At 43.8% G+C, this 18,895-nt stretch overlaps 1 protein-coding gene across 1 annotated transcript; it reads left to right on the forward strand.

Moving 5' to 3' along the window:
• The first annotated feature begins 999 nt into the window (after positions 1 to 999).
• On the forward strand, positions 1,000 to 11,264 carry LOC124789077 (cuticle protein 21-like). Its single transcript, XM_047256371.1, has 4 exons — positions 1,000 to 1,095; positions 5,907 to 6,036; positions 8,757 to 9,347; positions 11,050 to 11,264. Exons 1-4 carry the CDS (start codon positions 1,084 to 1,086, stop codon positions 11,172 to 11,174), a joined length of 858 nt encoding a protein of 285 aa, XP_047112327.1. The 5' UTR covers positions 1,000 to 1,083; the 3' UTR covers positions 11,175 to 11,264.
• Positions 11,265 to 18,895: the final 7,631 nt, after the last annotated feature.

Genomic DNA, 18,895 nt, shown 5'->3' on the forward strand with positions numbered 1-18,895 from the left:
TCCGTACCAGGCCGGGTTGACGGAGGAGATAGAGAAGATCCAAAGAAGAGCGGCGACTTTCGTCACAGAGCTATTTGGTAAGCGTGATCGCGTTACGGAGATGTTTAGCAAACTCCAGTGGCAGACTCTGCAAGAGAGGCGCTCTGCATCGCGGTGTAGGTTGCTGTCCAGGTTTCGAAAGGGTGCGTTTGTGGATGAGGTATCGAATATATTGCTTCCCCCTACTTATACCTCCCGAGGAGGTCACGAATGTAAAATTAGAGAGATTCGAGCGCGCAAGGAGACTTTCCGGCAGTCGTTCTTCTCGCGAACCATACGCGACTGGAACAGGAAAGGGAGGTAATGACAGTGGCACGTAAAGTGCTCTCCACCACACACAGTTGGGTGGCTTGCGGAGTATAAATGTAGATGTAGATGTAGATTAATGTCGTCCTCACTGGTGAGGCGTTTCTTCATCATTTTGGCTTAATACGTCAGCAAAATCCTTGGAAAAGCTGTAAGAAGGATTAGTAAAATTTAATATAACACAGAAGTGGACAGTTACACTACCTAAGAGAACTAAAATTGGTGTTTCATCGACCCGAGTGGATGAAAGGTAAATAACGCCTGCTTGACTGCGTTTGGACCATGAAATGAGATGCCAACAATGTAGTCAATTTTCACTCGTACTTTTTATTGTTTGATTTGCCGTACAGTGAGATGTTAAAGGCTCTGTGTGCAGCACGATCACAAACAAGTTTCACTGCAATCGACTCAAGGGTCATGGACAAACTATAATGGCCTCCGCAAACACGTCCTGTCTCGGTACGAGCGCGATGCGTGATTTTGTTGCGTGTGAGCATATGGAGATGCCGTTCCTTTCGAAACGGCGTGGCCCCGGTGAGCGGTCGGTGGGAGAGGTGAGGGCGAGCCGGGCGTGGTAGATGCGAACCAGATCTGCTTGCGTCACAGCCGCGCCGGGACGTCTTCGGCGCGTCCTCCACGTCTGGAGGGGGCCGCCGCTGCGCGCTATAAATCGAGGGACGGCCGCTGCTGCGGTCAGTCGACCAGGGGCCGCCTCCTCCACATCTGCTCTCAGCTGACATGGCTCTTCAGGTGAGGCGGGCAGCCGGGATCTCTGACATGGATGAGATCTCCGTAGAGCTGGGGCAGGGGTTAGAAAACACAGGCCATAAGTACAGGGGTCAGTACGCGTAGCTTGGAATGATAACGATGGTTGGTCTATTCTCCATTGTAGACGACTTCCAAATGAGGGATACTATGTTAGAAGCCATATTGCACCCACCTGTTTATATGAACTGTACGCCTCTGAAATGGGTCTACATTTTCGAAAAGTCTTTGGTACTAAAACAACCAAAGAATCATTTCAGTAATGACCTCTCCTGTGTAAGATAAGTAAAAGAATCTGAATGTCACTTCTTTCGACTTGACATTATCTGCATGGCAATATCACTGATTATTCATTTAAGCAGCTTCTCATTTCGCCTCACGAAACTGAGTCGACTTAGTTCCACAACTTTTCACCACAATCTAGGCATCACCTGCATCTACATTTACATATATAGTGCGAGTAAGCTGCCCTAGCTGCTGGGTTTTATGCAGCCCACGACTCCTTCGGATACCACGCACAAGATTTTCGTATTCTCTCGCTCGTTATGTAAAAACTATTTGTCCTGAAAATTAACGAAAAACACTCTTTGGGGGAAATTTTTAATGTGTTTAATTTTATACTGGGATACGTTTTTGCTTCACTCCACGGTTTTCGAGTCATCCAAGAAAAACGCGTTTGAGCGTCACTTTTGTACGTTTTTCTTGAATAATTTGAAAACTACAGCCTCTAGCGATAACGCATTCCAGTATAAAACTTAACTGCAAAAACGTCTTGTTTACTTTTTTCTGTAGAAATAACAGTCGCCAGTAGCCATCGAGAGAAAACAAAAACATTGCGTGTCGTATTTGAAGGCTGTATGGGTTGCGTAAAACCCAGCAGTAGGGGTAGCTGAGTCATCTGTATATGTTGCAACCACTGTGAAGTGCATGGTACAGTGCACTATTTATAAGGATTTCCTATCGCTCTCTTCGCCTATTTAGTGAGGTAAGAATGATTGCTTAAATGTCACCTATACTTGATGCCCCTACAGGAGTTATACGGATGGTTTGTAGTATATTCCTTCATCATGGTTACGAGTAATGACACAGTAGTTCGCGGCATTAGCCATTAGCCCACGAAGATGCTGCTTATATACGAAAATATGGAAACGGAAACACAATCTTACTTCTACCACGTTGCTGTGTTAGGTTAACTATATTTATCAAATAAGAGATCAAAGTAATATAATTGTGTTCTGTGGATGGTGCTTAACCATTTGACGTATGTGTTTTCGTATCGACGAATTATTCACGATAAAACATGTTTTCCAAGTATGAAGGGTCTTCATATTGTAAAATAATTGTCATTGAATAAAAAATAGTTTACCATATGACGCGCTTACATACCCAGAGAACTTTTATTTTAATGGACTCTGGTCGCAGAAACTTATGCAATTATATTCGTAAATAGTTCTCTTACTTATCTCAACAATGCGACAACACCAAGAAGGGAGGTCGCAAGGGGAGAAATCTATCGCAGTGGAATGTGGCAGCAACTAGTGTCGAAAGGACGGTGCAAGTTTTCATTCTAGGTCACTTTTATTTTTTTAAGTTTTTACTGCAGAGACATCATTTCATTGCAAATGTCTTTCATTACTCAGCATGTTGTATATGCTCTTCTCCACCAACGGGTCATCCACCAACAATCATTCATTTCCGCCTTTACCATCTTCACCATTTGGACCCTCTCATGTTTGCATGATGAATCCATGAACTGCTGCGCCTGTGCATTCCACAGCCTGTGGAGCCTATGTATCTTCCTACTTATTCGACTAAGTTGACAGTAATACTGTTAATAAGTTTTATCTCATCCGCTACAGACATATACAACCAGAAATGTGGCTTAAGCTCGCCCGGCTAGCAGCGCGGTCTAATGCGCTGCTTCCCGTGCGGGAAGGCGTGTCGGTCCCCGGCACGAATTCGCCTGGAGGATTGGTGTCGAGGTCCGGTGTGCCGGCCAGCCTGTGGATGGTTTTTAAGGCGGTTTTCCATCTGCCTTCGCGAATGCAGGCTGGTTCCCCTTATTCCGCCTCAGTTGCACTATGTCGGCGATTGCTGCACAAACACTGTTTCTACGTACATAGACACCATAATTTCACTACCACGCAAACATTTGGGGTTACACTCGTCTGGTATGAGACGTTCCCGGGAGGGGCGGGAGGGGGGGGGGGGGTCCACTGGGGGTCGAACTGCGCAATAATCCTGGGTTCGGTGTGGGGTGGTGGTAAGGTGGGTGGGCTGCTGTGGTCTGTTGTGCGGTTGTGAACCACTGAGGGCTACGGCGGGACGAAGCCTCGCCGTCGTTACTAGGTCCCCTACTCGATACACAATACACACACAATCATTCCTTAAACCCTTCGCGTTCTCATGAAGTCTAAATCCAAAGTCTCTCGCTTGTACATCTGTCGGGTGTACATCTTCCGCATAAAACGAGTCTTATTGGAGCACCTATTGACATGTCTATTGATTAGCTAAATATTTTCCTAAATAACAGTCTCTTTCCTCGATTTTGCTAATTCTGCGTATTGTCATCCTATGACGACTTCATTACCAGGATTATTTCGTAATATTGTATTTAGAAGGTTGCATCTTTCAGAAAGGAGAAAACTTTCATCCCCAAGAAACATCATGCCTGCCTCTGTAACCGAGGTCACTAATGCTCGCTTGTGCGTAGACATGTTACTCGAAGGCAACCAGTTCTAACCTTGCTCGCGAAAAAGAGAGATGAATTGGAGGGATACAGTCCATGATCAAGAAACTCTGATCCCAATGTTCTGAGATGAAATACAACCTCTGACCGCTGACTCATGGAATGATGACACTGCTGAAAGTTATGATTCTGTCGGATTGGGACGCTAAGCCCGTCGGCACTCTATGTGCCATTCGAGAGGAACTGGTTATGGGGTGACACCTGGTTTCACCCCCTGTCCTCTCTCTGAACGTCATCAACAATACAAACATGGCACTTAATTCTACGAGCACTCATCATAGCCACCTGCACTCGATAGATACACATGTCACATACGAATGTCTATGAATAAAGTAAAGATCTCCAGTTAGGCCACCTACGCATGACAGATACAGGTACCACATTTTATGAATGGAAGTAGCCATTGTGTATGAAGACAGTAAACCTGTCAAATTACTTAATGAAATCATCTTCTCTTCCATATATTCTTTAATTTTTAAATTTATCAATTTCGATTACTAAAATTTTCCTGTTACTACATGCCTTTTAGATCTACATATACATCTATACTTTGCAAACCGCTGTGAAGTGCATGGCAGAGGGTACGTCCCATTGTACCAGTTATTTGGATATTTTTCCCATTCCATTCACGTACGACGCGCAGGAAGAAAGATTGTTTAAACGCCTCCGTGCATGCTAATCGTGTACTTTAATCTAATTTTATCCTTACGAACCCTATTGGAGTGGTACGTAAGAGGTTGTAGTACATTCCTAGAGTCTTTATTTAAAGCCGGTTCTTGAAACTTTGTGAATAGACTTTCTAGAGATAGTTTACGTTTATCTTCAAGAATCTGATCGTTCAGCAGTTTCATCATCTTTTGTGACACTCTCCTGCGATCTAAAGAAAGTTGTGTCCATTCTTGCTGCTCTTTTCTGTATGGTTCAACAACTTTTGTTAGTTGTATTTGGTATGGGTCCCACACAGTGTAGCAGCATTCTAGGGCATGTCACGCAAGTGATTTGTAAACAGTCTCCTTTGTAGACTGATTGCATTTTCCCAGTATTCTATCAATAAACCGAAGTCTACCACCTGCTTTACTCACGAATAAGCCTATGTGATCATTTCATTTCATATCTCCACAATGTGTTATTTGGATGAGTCGGCCAATTCCATCTGCGAGTTACTGATATTACAATCATATGATACTATGTTTTTTCGTTTTCTGAAGTACTCGGTTTTACATTTCTTAACATTAAAGGAAGTTACCAATCTTTGAATCTACTATTGTCTTAGAGACATCTGAATGCTTCACGCATTTAATCTCTGCGTCAGCAGAACCACATACGATCTGCCTCCATTTATGGGAAACTTGCGAACTTCATGTCTGCAGAGCAGGATAAGTAGCATCCAACAAACAGATTCCGAGAGACAAATGCAAATATTCCCCATATTCTTTTTTTTTTCTATCAGTAGCAGAGATTTCACGAATTTTGGAACTTACCGTGAGAGTTAAATGAATCTGTTGATCTCTTGAAATTGACCATAGAGTCTTAAGTCAGTTGCCTATGAAAGACCTGTAGACGTTTCGCTGACAGTTACAGCCAGATAAAGGAAAATTGATGTAATTTAAGAATTTCACAAAATGGGAGAGTTACACAATACACACGACACAATATTGACATCAGCGTATGCACATATCATTCCTTCCTACATTTTAATATGGTAACGAAACACCTTTCCGTCCATATGCGTTGAAGAATCCATGATACATATCTTTTATTTCAGGAAACATGGATGGAGGTAGTCTCTGTCAAGGTGCTATTCTTTCAGACCTTTAAGATACTCTAAATCTACAATTTCTGTTCACATCCATAGAATGAGTACTTTTTACCTCTATTAACTTTTTCACACTTTCTACCTCTTTTTCTTCCTCTACGTATCTCTCTGTAGGTTTTCACACAGTAATCGCAGACGATAGACTTGCCAATAATCAACATTCTGTTGTATCACCAGTGTCAGATCACATACAGCAGAGTGTTTATGAAATATATTTCGCCGTCGTTACAGATTGTGTTGTGCGCATGCGCGCTGCTGGGCGCGGCCAGTGCGGGCTACCTGGGCTCTCCCGCCGTCTCCTACTCGGCGGCTCCCGCCCTGCGAGGCGGCCTTCCTTACAACGCCGGACTGGGAGTCGCTGGTAAGCAGTTTGACATGAGCATCACTAGAATTATGCCTATATGTTCCAGATAAATGGCCTGACATAACTCAGTTATGATTTTGTCTTTGGTGCTGATGCCATTTTTAGCAGCATTGTGTTTTGGAACCGTGGAAAACGGAAACATACCACACACAGGCGTTACTAAATGTACATCAGTTCCATTTATCATACTCTTAGTTCAGTGTTGTTGCTGATATCTAGTACTCATCTTCTATTTTATATCCGAATTTTCATCAGAAAAGAAAACGTTATTATGGTTCATCAACGAATGGGTTGTAGCACGCAAGTACTATGTCCCACAAAGTCTCCTCCCTAGGTAAAAAAGAGTGTTATTTAACAAGTTACATTTTTGTATTAAATCAGAGGATATTGTCCTCTGATTAGGTCGATTCTAAAAAAAAAAAAAAAAAAGAAAATTGTGTGATCACATTATACATTCAAAAGAGGAACACACCTATCCTTCATGAAAACTGTGTATATTACGAATTTAGAAATTCCTTTTGATGAATTATTGGGCCTGTAAAAGAATAAATATTGTTATCCAGAATAATAAAAGGGTGCATAGTACTGTAATACATCTTGGGAAGTACATTCTTACAAGTTGGAACATACGGAGGACTACAGCATTTCTTCTGAGACAGGAATTTATGATTATGGATATTTTCATACACCTGTTAATTTGAGCTCATCGTCACAGAATTAAAACAATTAACTGTTTGCGTTCTTACTTGTATCACTTTGCTGTCAGAATTTAATCTACAAAAAACATTATCTCTAACAATTTTTTTCTTTTAATTGTACACAGAATAACTCTCAGAATGATAAGGTATTAGAAAAACAATAGAGCACAGAAGTATATGCAAAATATTGTAGCAAAAGAAAACGAGGGGTTAATAGGCAATACGCTAACAATGTCAACGAAATTTAAAGAGTAACAGACGACTTAAGTTGTTGGGGCAGTCAAAGGTCAGAAAGTGTTTGTCATTAGCATGTGTACTTCTGCAAAGATGAGGAGTATTAGCGTAAGTCAGGAAGAGCTGTAAGATAGAATAAGATTCTTGAGAGATTAATATCAAAACAGACAACTTATTTTTCTGTTGCCACTATATATTTTGAAGATACGCTATTAGTAAAATGCAGGAGAGAATGTGTGGTACATATTGAGGAATTTAGACAGTTACTACTTAAAGGTGCGGAGGAATACCTGCATGCACTTTGTTGCATTTATGGATTATAGGATTATATGTCTCATTTGGTCAGAATACCTCATGCTGCAAAATACTAACGCGAATTATTTACAGGTGAATGGAAAAACTAGTAGAAGCCGACCTCGGGGAAGATCAGTTTGGATTCCGTAAAAATATTGGAACACGTGACGCAATACTGACCTTACGATTTATCTTAGAAACTAGATTAAGGAAAGGCGAACCTACGTTTCTAGCATTTGTAGACTTAGAGAAAGCGTTTGACAATTTTGACTGGAATACTCCCTTTCAAATTCTGAAGGTGGCCGGGGTAAAATACAGGGAGCGAAAGTCTATTTACGATTTGTACAGAAACCAAATGGCAGTTATAAGAATCGAGGGGTATGAAAGGGAAGCAGTTGTTGGGAAGGGAGTGAGACAGGGTTGTAGCCTGTCCCCGATGTTATTCAATCTGTATATTGAGCAAGCAGTGAAGGAAACAAAAGAAAAATTCGGAGTAGGTACTAAAATCCATGGAGATGAAATAAAAACTTTGAGGTTTGCCGATGACATTGTAATTCTGTCAGAGACAGCAAAGGACTAGGAAGAGTAGTTGAACGGAGTGGATAGTGTCTTGAAGGGAGGATATAAGATGGACATCAACAAAAGGAAAACGACGATAATGGAATGTAGTCGAATTAAGTCGGGTGATGCTGAGGGAATTAGATTAGGAAATGAGACACTTAAAGTAGTAAAGGAGTTTTGCTATTTGTGGAGCAAAATAACTGATGACTGTCGAAGTAGAGAGGATATAAAATGTAGACTGGCAATGGCAAGGAAAGCGTTTCTGAAGAAGAGAAATTTGTTAACATCGAGTATAGATTTAAGTGTCAGGATGTCGCTTTTGAAAGTGTTTGTTTGGAGTGTGACCTTGTATGGAAGTGAAACGTGGACGATAAATAGTTTACACAAGAAGAGAATAGAAGCTTTCGAAATGTGGTGCTACAGAAGAATGCTGAAGATTACATGGGTAGATCACATAACTAATGAGGAGGTACTGAATAGGATTGCGGAGAAGAGACGTTTTTGGCACAACTTGACTGGAAGAAGGGATCGGCTGGTAGGACATGTTCTGAGGCATCAAGGGATCACCAATTTAGTGTTGAAGGGCAGAGTGGAGGGTAAAAATCATAGAGGGAGACCAAGAGATGAATACACCAAGCAGATTCAGAAGGATGTAGGTTGCAGTAGATACTGGGAGATGAAGAGGCTTGCACAGGATAGAGTAGCATGGAAAGCTGCACCAAACCAGTCTCAGGACTGAAGACCACAACACCAACAACAACAACAACCTCATGCTTTTAAACTTGGGTTCTCATATATGCTTAACAGACTATACAGTTCAGGGAATTCAGTATTTTAATATAACATCAACCCAGCACAACCAGTAGCAATAAGTGAACTGAAAACCATAAAACAGTTCTGCGTTACACACATGTATGCTTTTATGACCAGGTGTTCCAGTGGGTGCTGGTGTGGCTGGTCCTGCTGCAGCCGCAGCTGCTGCTGCTGCCGCCGCCGCTGCTGCCAGGGCTAGGCTGTCTGGTGCTGCACTGAGCGGGTACACACCTGGCTATGCTGGTATTGCCCCTGGCTATAATGGTATCGCTGCAGGCTACGCTGGAGTCGCCCCTGGTTATGCGGGAGTAGCCCCTGGCTACACTGGTCTGGGTGCAGCACGTTACGCTGGTCTCGGTGCAGCACGCTACGCCGGTCTGGGCCGCCTGGCCAGTGGGCTGCCCGCCGAGCTGGCTGACCCGTACTATGACCCCAACCCGCAGTACAGCTTCAGCTACAGCGTCAGCGACGCCCTGACCGGCGACGCCAAGCAGCAGCAGGAGAGCCGCAGCGGCGACGTGGTGGAGGGCAGCTACAGCCTGGTCGAGCCCGACGGCAGCGTCCGCACTGTTGACTACACGGCCGCCCCTGGCGTCGGTTTTAACGCCGTGGTCTCCAAGAGCGCAGCTCCTCCTGGATCGCCTGCTGCTGCCGCTGCAGCCACTGCGGCCGCCGCAGCCGCCGCCTCCGCCAGGGCTGCCCTCGCAGGTAACTGTCTAGATTTTCATAGTGTAATGGTACATGTCACAGATTTTCTCAAAATCTTGAGCTCTGCAACATTCTCTACACTTAATTGCTGATTTTGGTGACAAGAGCCTTAGAAAATTAGTTTACTTCATATATGTTCATTCTTTGATGTCATTACGGAATTGAATTAAAAATAATCTTGGCTGTAATAAAATATTTATTGACAAGGGTGATCGAGCCTGGTCAAAATGTGACCCGCTTCAGACAGTATTTTACATGGTGGTAGGCAGTGGTAGTGAATGGGGCAAGTATCGTGCAGTAACTGTGATCAGTTGACATTTGTAGTTCCAGAAGGAATGTTCTCAAAAATTGTTCATAGGTGATAACTTTCTAGGGCAGTTCCACACATAGACACAAATGTACTGTAAAAATATTTGGGCTCCATTCAAGAACTACACGTAGGCAGCTGTTTAAAGAATTAGACATGCTACCAATACATTTACTTTGTCAATGTCTTTTATGAAGAATCAACCATGACCCGTTAATAACAACAGCATTCATAACATAAATAGGCTCCACAATCAATAGCTTAACATATTTCTGAATAGAGGAAGTAGTCTACCTCCATTTTGAATGAATGAAATTTTCAAAAACAGTTTGAAATAATTTCTACTTCACGGCTTCTGTACACCATATGAGTTTGTCAATAGATAGTATGGGTCACATCTCTCAGATGTGTTGCAGCTTATTATTAAACCAAAAGTAGAGTTATCTTAGCGATCACATAGAAAATTTTTCTCATCTTTAAACATACTGGCATGTCCCATATTAATGGTAGTTTCCACAAGTATGATCCATGAAACATTCAAAAACTAACCTCAAAATAAAACAGAATCCTTGATAGTAGTGTGGGAGTTGTGTAGTATTGGGAACAGTACAGAAACCCTTTAGTACAGTCTTAGATTCATTCAGCTTCATTCAAATTCATTCATCTGTCTATCTATATACTAAGATATTTCTAGTATGAAATTGTTTTGTGTGGGGCGCTGCAACGAGCAACTGTTCTGTGCAATTATGTCTTCATTTGGTAGTAAGGACTGTGGAATGAAGGAAAGTCTGAGTGAAAATTCTGTGACGTCACATCATAAGAGGCATTTGAGATATAACCCAGGACATCGGTGCTTAGTCTGACTGAAAGAAATAGCAGAGTGCCACCTCTTCTCCCTTTGTGGACTATTTACTTCTTACACCAGTAGTCATCGAACTGTGTTCCTCTGGATCAACTGTCACGACACTAACTCGTATCGTGATCTTGACTACAAGGAACGAAAGTGTACTACACAGTTGTTACAGTATTTTTAAAGGGTATAGTGTCACTGATAAAATGGTACCCGACATAGTTCTGTAGGTTTTCGGGGTTATTGTCATTGAAGGTAAAATCTGACCGATTAGGTCACGTCACTTCTTTTTACAAACCTCATCCTCTCTGGGATCCTCCTCACGATACTTTTAGTGTGCACAGGCAGCTGAATACAGCATATTAATGCTATTGCTGTCGAAATACTTATGTAAGCTGTGTTTCAGTGTTCATTTGATCCACGTACCTAGTATAGAATAAGCACGCAATTCAACACATATTGTTTAGAATCACCTTGCTTTCTCGGGAGCAGTGAATCCTTGCTGTAGTACCCGTGTCTTTCTAACTTTCTGCACTTTGTTTCAGCTGGCAGAGTGCCCGGTGCTGGTGGATACCCACTGAACCCAGCGGCCGCTGCTGGAGTCTACGGAGCGCCCCTGAAGACCGCACATGCTGCCCTCGCCACACCACATGCAAAGGTCCACTACTAGACGCAGTCTGACTCTCGCCTCCTGTAAATAGCTACCAACGTGTAGCAAAAGCAAATGACAAATGTAAATAAAAGGCTAGTTTTCATTAAATTTTGTGTCTTTACTGCAATTATGCTTCATACCTCTTATATATACGAACTCTCCTAATATTCTCTCCAACCACCGTTTAGGTTGATGTATTGAGAAATAACTCATACACAGAGAAATCTCTTGCTACAGGTGATAAATTAGCTCAGACCTACAGCTTGCTTTAAAAAGTGGATCTGCTAGATCCCTTATAAAATAAGATATATCTCTCCAAAAATCGAGACTAAATGTGATATATACACACATGAATAGTGGATAAGAAGAGTGCTGCTAATACAACTACGTCACCTACTGCAAAAGAAAATGCAAGTGATCGACATCGAAGTAAATTGGATGCGATTCCCAGTGAAACTATTTCCTAAAGGTAATATCTCTGCTGTGGTGTTGACGTCATAAATTTTTGTACAATGTCGTTGTAAAAAATTGATGTGGGATATTTTAGCCCTCATGAATATACACTGCCTGATAAAAAAAGCGAAGTACCCTGGTTGTATCTCAATGTGACTTCTTACATGTACTCACCATCGGCTGGTATTTAAGACACTCCACATCTGTCCATATCGCAGAAGATACAACGTCATACCGATAAGTGGGCTCATTTGCCAAGTTTTTTTTATAAATTTAACTCCACTTTGTGTTCACTGAAATAACAGCACATAGTCTCCCAACACGTCGAGTTTCATTTCGTTTCTTCCCCCTTCCTCTATGCATTGCTTTTTTTGTATCAATGTAACGACGGTAGACCGCTGTGGAACGTCTACAAACCATGACCAGGTCCGTGAACGCTTTCGGACTCTCTGGCTACGATTGCGTACATTAACTTTTACTGTGTGTTAGCTTCAACAGAAGTATTTTTTCCCGATGGGAGCCTGAGGTACATATTTGTGAATGTTCAACGTTGTCATCATGTGCAATTACTGTCAACTGTTGGACATCACTACAAAGCAGCAGTGCGCAGCAGCTCGTGACCACCAGAATTCATGGATGTGGCTGGTTCGCTATATTCCACAGCATAACTGACACTGTTATTCTTATTTTGGATGTTAATTATTGAATGGTCATTACACTGTTTATTACAACAGACAATATTTCATAATTAGTTATTTTAGTACATAAAATGAAACCAAGTGCACAAAGTATATTTTGAAATCATTAAAAAATCACCTAAGAGCATAACCATATAAAGAAAGATGGTCCTTCATCGAGAAAAAAATTCGGGGCTGAAAGGGTTAAGCGGATTTTGTTCCAGTGACCATCGAGATTTGAACAAGTAATTACAAGAAGTCCGACAGACTGCTCACAATAAAGTTATGGTACTGTGTAGAAGTCACAGGAAAACTAGATCCCAAAGTGCTTATAACAAATTAGCAACATCTCAACAGCCACCAAGATCTCGTATATATATTTCCTGCGCTGTGGTTCAATCTTATAAGAAGCTTAAGCTGAATTACACAAGTTAAGTCTCTGCGATATCCATGTTCATAGTTTCCCCAAGCCATGGCAACTACTGCTGGATTTCTAGCCATGACACTTCCCACAGAAAGATGTAAGGCTAAGGGCATTGTTTTTCGGTTGGTAACCAACCAGCGGCCAATTCTGTCTTCGTATGGATAGTATTAACTCTCTGCGGCTGGACGACTTTTCTGGCGTAGCAATAATACAGCTAGTTAAATGTTCCATAGATAACTTGACCGATTCTTTCATCGACAAATTGCGGAGCGAGTCAGTATACATTAATGAACACATTACAATTTTTTGTCCTACTGATGTAACTGCACTATTTTTCGGTCCAGTCACATCAACTTGGCCACTGCCGATGTTCGACGTCAACGTGCAATGTCCACTCACAGATCGGAGGTGGCGGCACTAACTGTGGAGGTTATATAACGCGTATCGGAGGGAAGGGGGGGGGGAGGAGTACGGCAAATAGCGCAGTTGTTGGCGTAAGACGGAAACGGTTAGACCGTCAGTAAGAGAGCACTTCGATTTCCTGCTGCTAATAAGGCGAGTACACCGTTCGCTTGTTACACATTTTTGCGAACTTCAAACAGGTACAACTTATTTTCAGTTATCTGGGTAGTTACTATTTTATTTTTGTAATTTCTTGCGTGTTGGAGTGCCTACTAGACACAACCGTTTATTTTAATAACAGTGTAGTGTACAGTATCGCCGTTGCTATCGACCCTCGTATCGTACAGGCTTTTGTTTGTTTGGTTAGAACAGCTCAGTGTCGGTTAGACCGTCAGTGAGAGAGCACTTCGATTTCCTGCTGCTAATAAGGCGAGTACACCGTTCGCTTGTAGGGTAAACATAGTCATGTGTAGGGACTGTGGTTGTTGTGAGAGGACGCAAGGAGAATTGGCCACTCTTCGAGGGCAGGTGGAGGCTTTGTCTGTTAGGCTCATCGAGCTCGAGGCGCAGGCGTCGGCTCGTAGTGGCGTTGGGGCAACTGTGGTGAGACCTATGCCTACTTCGGTGGCCTTGGAATCGCATGGAACCCCTGATGTCGCTGCGTCTTCCGGCAGTGAGCATCTTACCGGTCAGCCATCACTCCAGGGTGAATGGCGGACAGTGGTGGGCTCGCGCGTGCCTGGCCGAAAGGCGAAGGTGGGATCTGGCCGCGTGGCAGCTGCCTTACCCCTTTCCAACAGGTACGGGGTGCTTCCTAGTGGTGATGACATCGTTTCCGAGCCACCACAGGATGCCTCGACTGTTGGGCCAGTGGCCGATTCTCCGGCAAGGTCCCGACAGTCACAGAGGGCGGGCCTATTAGTTATAGGGAGCTCCAACGTTAGGCGGGTTATGGAGCCCCTTAGGAAAATAGCGGGTAGGTCGGGGAAGAATGCCAGTGTGCACTCGGTGTGCTTGCCGGGGGGTCTCGTCCGTAATGTGGAGGAGGCCCTTCCGGCAGCTATTGAACGCACTGGGTGTGACCGGCTGCAGATAGTAGCACATGTCGGAACGAATGACGCCTGCCGCTTGGGTTCTGAGGCCATCCTTGGTTCCTTCCGGCGGCTGGCTGATTTGGTGAAGACAACCAGCATCGCACGCGGAGTGCAAGCTGAGCTTAATATCTGCAGCATAGTGCCCAGAGTCGATCGCGGTCCTCTGGTTTGGAGCCGTGTGGAGGGTCTAAACCAGAGGCTCAGACGACTCTGCGACTATAATGGTTGCAAATTCATCGACCTCCGTTATTGGGTGGAGAACTGTAGGGCCCCCCTAGACAGGTCAGGCGTGCACTACACACCGGAAGCAGCTACTAGGGTAGCAGAGTACGTGTGGCGTGCACACGGGGGTTTTTTAGGTTAGAGGGACCCCCCCCTTGGGCGAAACGATAAAATACCTGACGGCTTACCAGAGAGGACATTATCATCGTTGATAAAGAACGTCCGTCCTCAGAGACCAAAAACAGGAAAAGTCAACGTAATATTGGTAAACTGCAGGAGTATCCAGGGCAAGGTTCCTGAATTAGTATCTCTTATTGAAGGAAATAGTGCGCATATAGTATTAGGAACGGAAAGTTGGTTGAAACCGGAAGTGAACAGTAACGAAATCCTAGACACAGAATGGAATACATACCGCAAGGATAGGATAAACGCCAATGGTGGAGGAGTATTTATAGCAGTAAAGAATTCAATAATATCCAGTGAAGTTATTAGCGAATGCGAATGTGAAATAATCTGGGTTAAGTTAAGTATCAAAGGTGGGTCAGATATGATAGTCGGATGCTTCTATAGACCACCTGCATCAGCAACCGTAGTAGTTGAGCGCCTCAGAGACAACCTGCAGAACGTCGTGAAGAAGTTTCGTGATCATACTATTGTAATAGGGGGAGACTTCAATCTACCAGGTATAGAATGGGATAGTCACACAATCAGAACTGGAGCCAGGGACAGAGACTCTTGTGACATTATCCTGACTGCCTTGTCCGAGAATTACTTCGAGCAGATAGTTAGAGAACCAACTCGTGAAGCTAACGTTTTAGACCTCATAGCAACAAATAGACCGGAACTTTTCGACTCCGTGAATGTAGAAGAGGGTATCAGTGATCATAAGTCAGTGGTTGCATCAATGACTACAAGTGTAATAAGAAATGCCAAGAAAGGAAGGAAAATATATTTGCTTAACAAGAGTGATAGGGCACAAATCGCAGAATATCTGAGTGACCACCATCAAACGTTCATTTCTGAGGAAGAGGATGTGGAACAAAAATGGAAAAAATTCAGAAACATCGTCCAGTACGCCTTAGATAAGTTCGTACCGACTAAGGTCCAAAGCGAGGGGAAAGATCCACCGTGGTATAACAATCATGTACGAAAGGTACTACGGAAACAAAGAAAGCTTCATCATAGGTTTAAGAGTAGTCGAATCATAGCTGATAAGGAAAAGCTGAACGAAGCGAAAAAGAGCGTAAAGAGAGCAATGAGAGAAGCATTCAACGAATTCGAACATAAAACATTGGCAAACAATCTAAACAAGAACCCTAAAAAGTTTTGGTCATATGTAAAATCGGTAAGCGGATCTAAATCCCCTATTCAGTCACTCGTTGACCACGATGGCACCGAAACAGAGGACGACCGAAGAAAGGCAGAAATACTGAATTCAGTGTTCCGAAACTGTTTCACTGCGGAAAATCGTAACACGGTCCCTGACTTCAGCCGTCGCACGGACGCCAAAATGGAAAATATTGAAATAAACGATATCGGAATTGAAAAACAACTGCTATCACTTAGTAGCGGAAAAGCATCCGGACCAGACGAGATACCCTTAAGATCCTATAGTGATTATGCTAAAGAACTTGCCCCCTTTCTATCAGCAATTTATCGTAGATCGCTGGAAGAACGTAAAGTACCTAGCGACTGGAAGAAAGCGCAGGTCGTTCCCATTTTCAAGAAGGGTCATAAATCAGATGCGAATAATTATAGGCCTATTTCGCTTACGTCAATCTGTTGTAGAATAATGGAACATGTTTTGTGTTCTCGTATTATGACGTTCTTAGATAATACAAATCTCCTTCATCATAACCAACATGGATTCCGCAAACAGAGATCATGTGAAACTCAGCTCGCCCTATTTGCCCAAGAAATTCACAGTGCCGTAGACACTGGCGAGCAGATTGATGCCGTATTCCTGGACTTCAGGAAGGCATTTGATACGGTTCCGCACTTACGTTTAGTGAAAAAAATACGAGCTTACGGAATATCGGACCAGGTTTGTGATTGGATTCAGGATTTCCTAGAAGAAAGAACACAACATGTCATTCTTAACGGTTCAAAATCTGCAGATGTAGAGGTAATTTCGGGAGTACCGCAGGGAAGCGTGATAGGACCTTTATTGTTTACAATATACATAAATGACTTAGTTGACAACATCGGTAGCTCCGTGAGGCTATTTGCAGATGACACGGTTGTCTACAAGAAAGTAGCAACATCAGAAGACTCGTACGTACTCCAGGAGGACCTGCAGAGGATTAATGCATGGTGCGACAGCTGGCAGCTTTCCCTAAACGTAGATAAATGTAATATAATGCGCATACATAGGGGCAGAAATCCATTCCAGTACGATTATGCCATAGGTGGTAAATCATTGGAAGCGGTAACGACCGTAAAATACTTAGGAGTTACTATCCGGAGCGATCTGAAGTGGAATGATCACATAAAACAAATAGTGGGAAAAGCAGGCGCCAGGTTGAGATTCATAGGAAGAATTCTAAGAAAATGTGACTCATCGACGAAAGAAGTAGCTTACAAAACGCTTGTTCGTCCGATTCTTGAGTATTGCTCATCAGTATGGGACCCTTACCAGGTTGGATTAATAGAAGAGATAGACATGATCCAGCGAAAAGCAGCGCGATTCGTCATGGGGACATTTAGTCAGCGCGAGAGCGTTACGGAGATGCTGAACAAGCTCCAGTGGCGGACACTTCAAGAAAGGCGTTACGCAATACGGAGAGGTTTATTATCGAAATTACGAGAGAGCACATTCCGGGAAGAGATGGGCAACATATTACTACCGCCCACATATATCTCGCGTAATGATCACAACGAAAAGATCCGAGAAATTAGAGCAAATACGGAGACTTAAAAGCAGTCATTCTTCCCACGCACAATTCGTGAATGGAACAGGGAAGGGGGGATCAGATAGTGGTACAATAAGTACCCTCCGTCACACACCGTAAGGTGGCTCGCGGAGTATAGATGTAGATGTAGATGTAGATTTACATGACGTCCAGAATGGCATTATCATTGACTGTCGGCCCTATGGTGCAAGCATTTCCGAAGCGACTAACTGAGTAAACAGTTCGAATGCCGCTGCGATTAAAGTATACCGTGCATGGCAAAATGGCGCTATCCAAAACCGGCGATGAGGCAAGTGTGGTGCACCACGAACCATGGATGACAGCGGTAACGACGGCTGTGGACATGTGTAGGGGGAATAGGTAGGCAACGTGGACCAGCTGACCGCTGAGGTGAAACAATGGCTACCAACAGTCCCTCCTGAACGATCGCCCAGCGAGCATTGCTGAGTGTGGGCCTCAGCAACGGGCGTCTGGTTGATGTACTCATGTAGAATGCTCGGTGTCGAAGGCTGGAATTTGCACACCATTACAGCAACTAGACGTCCACTGAGTGGCGACACGTGGCTAGTTCAGATGAATCAAGTGTTGTACTCCCCCAGGCAGACGATCGTTGGTGTACAAGGCATTGCAAAAATTGTAGGAAGGGCCAAGGTCGGAGGAAGGTGCGTTACAGTCTGGGGATGGTTTTAGTGGTATTCCCTGCGTGACCTCATCATTGTGGAAAGAACACTGTATCAACACAAATATGCATCTCTCCTTGGGCACCATGTCCACCCCTATATGCAGTTCGTTTTTCCTCTGCACGATGACATCTACCAGCAGGACAATGCGACGTGTCACACAGTTCACAGTGTACGTCCGTAGTTCAAAGAGTAACAAGATGAGTTTACCGTACTCCCCTGGCCACCAAACACCCCATATTTAAATCCAATCGAGAATCTGTGTGGCCACGTTGATCGTCCTGTCGCGTCAGGGATCCCCAACTGAGAAAATTCGTGCAGCCGCCCACGCCACTGGAGTCGGCGTGGCTCCACATCCCTGTCGATACGTTTCAGAACCTTATTGACTCTCTTCCTACGATGCAAAAGTTGACTCTTCAGGATTTTGCCAGGAGCTCTGATTAGTGTGACTGGACCGTATAAATTATATCCACAAACCTTCGTCGAGAATCAGTCTGTTAGTGCAAAGCACATCACTCGACTGTAGTTGCTGAGATTAGCCTTCGCAAACAGACAGAAAAACGTGGCGAGGGACTTTAATTTATAATGTGTATAGATCACTTGGGCAAAGGCCTTGCTGCAGTGTATACACCGGTTCCCGTGAGATCACCGATGCTAAGCGCTATCGGGCGTGGCCATGCACTGTTGCCCTTTTTCGGGGTGCACTCTACCTCGTGATGCCAATTGAAGAGCTACTCGACCGAATAGTAGCGGCTTCGGTCAAAGAAAACCATCAGAACGACCGGGAGAACGGTGTACTGACCCCACGCCCCTCCTATCCGCATCCTCACCTGAGGATGCCACGGCGGTCGGATGGTCCCGATGGGCCACTTGTG

Source organism: Schistocerca piceifrons, chromosome 1 (genome assembly GCF_021461385.2).
Source record: "Schistocerca piceifrons isolate TAMUIC-IGC-003096 chromosome 1, iqSchPice1.1, whole genome shotgun sequence".
NCBI lineage: Eukaryota > Metazoa > Arthropoda > Insecta > Orthoptera > Acrididae > Schistocerca > Schistocerca piceifrons.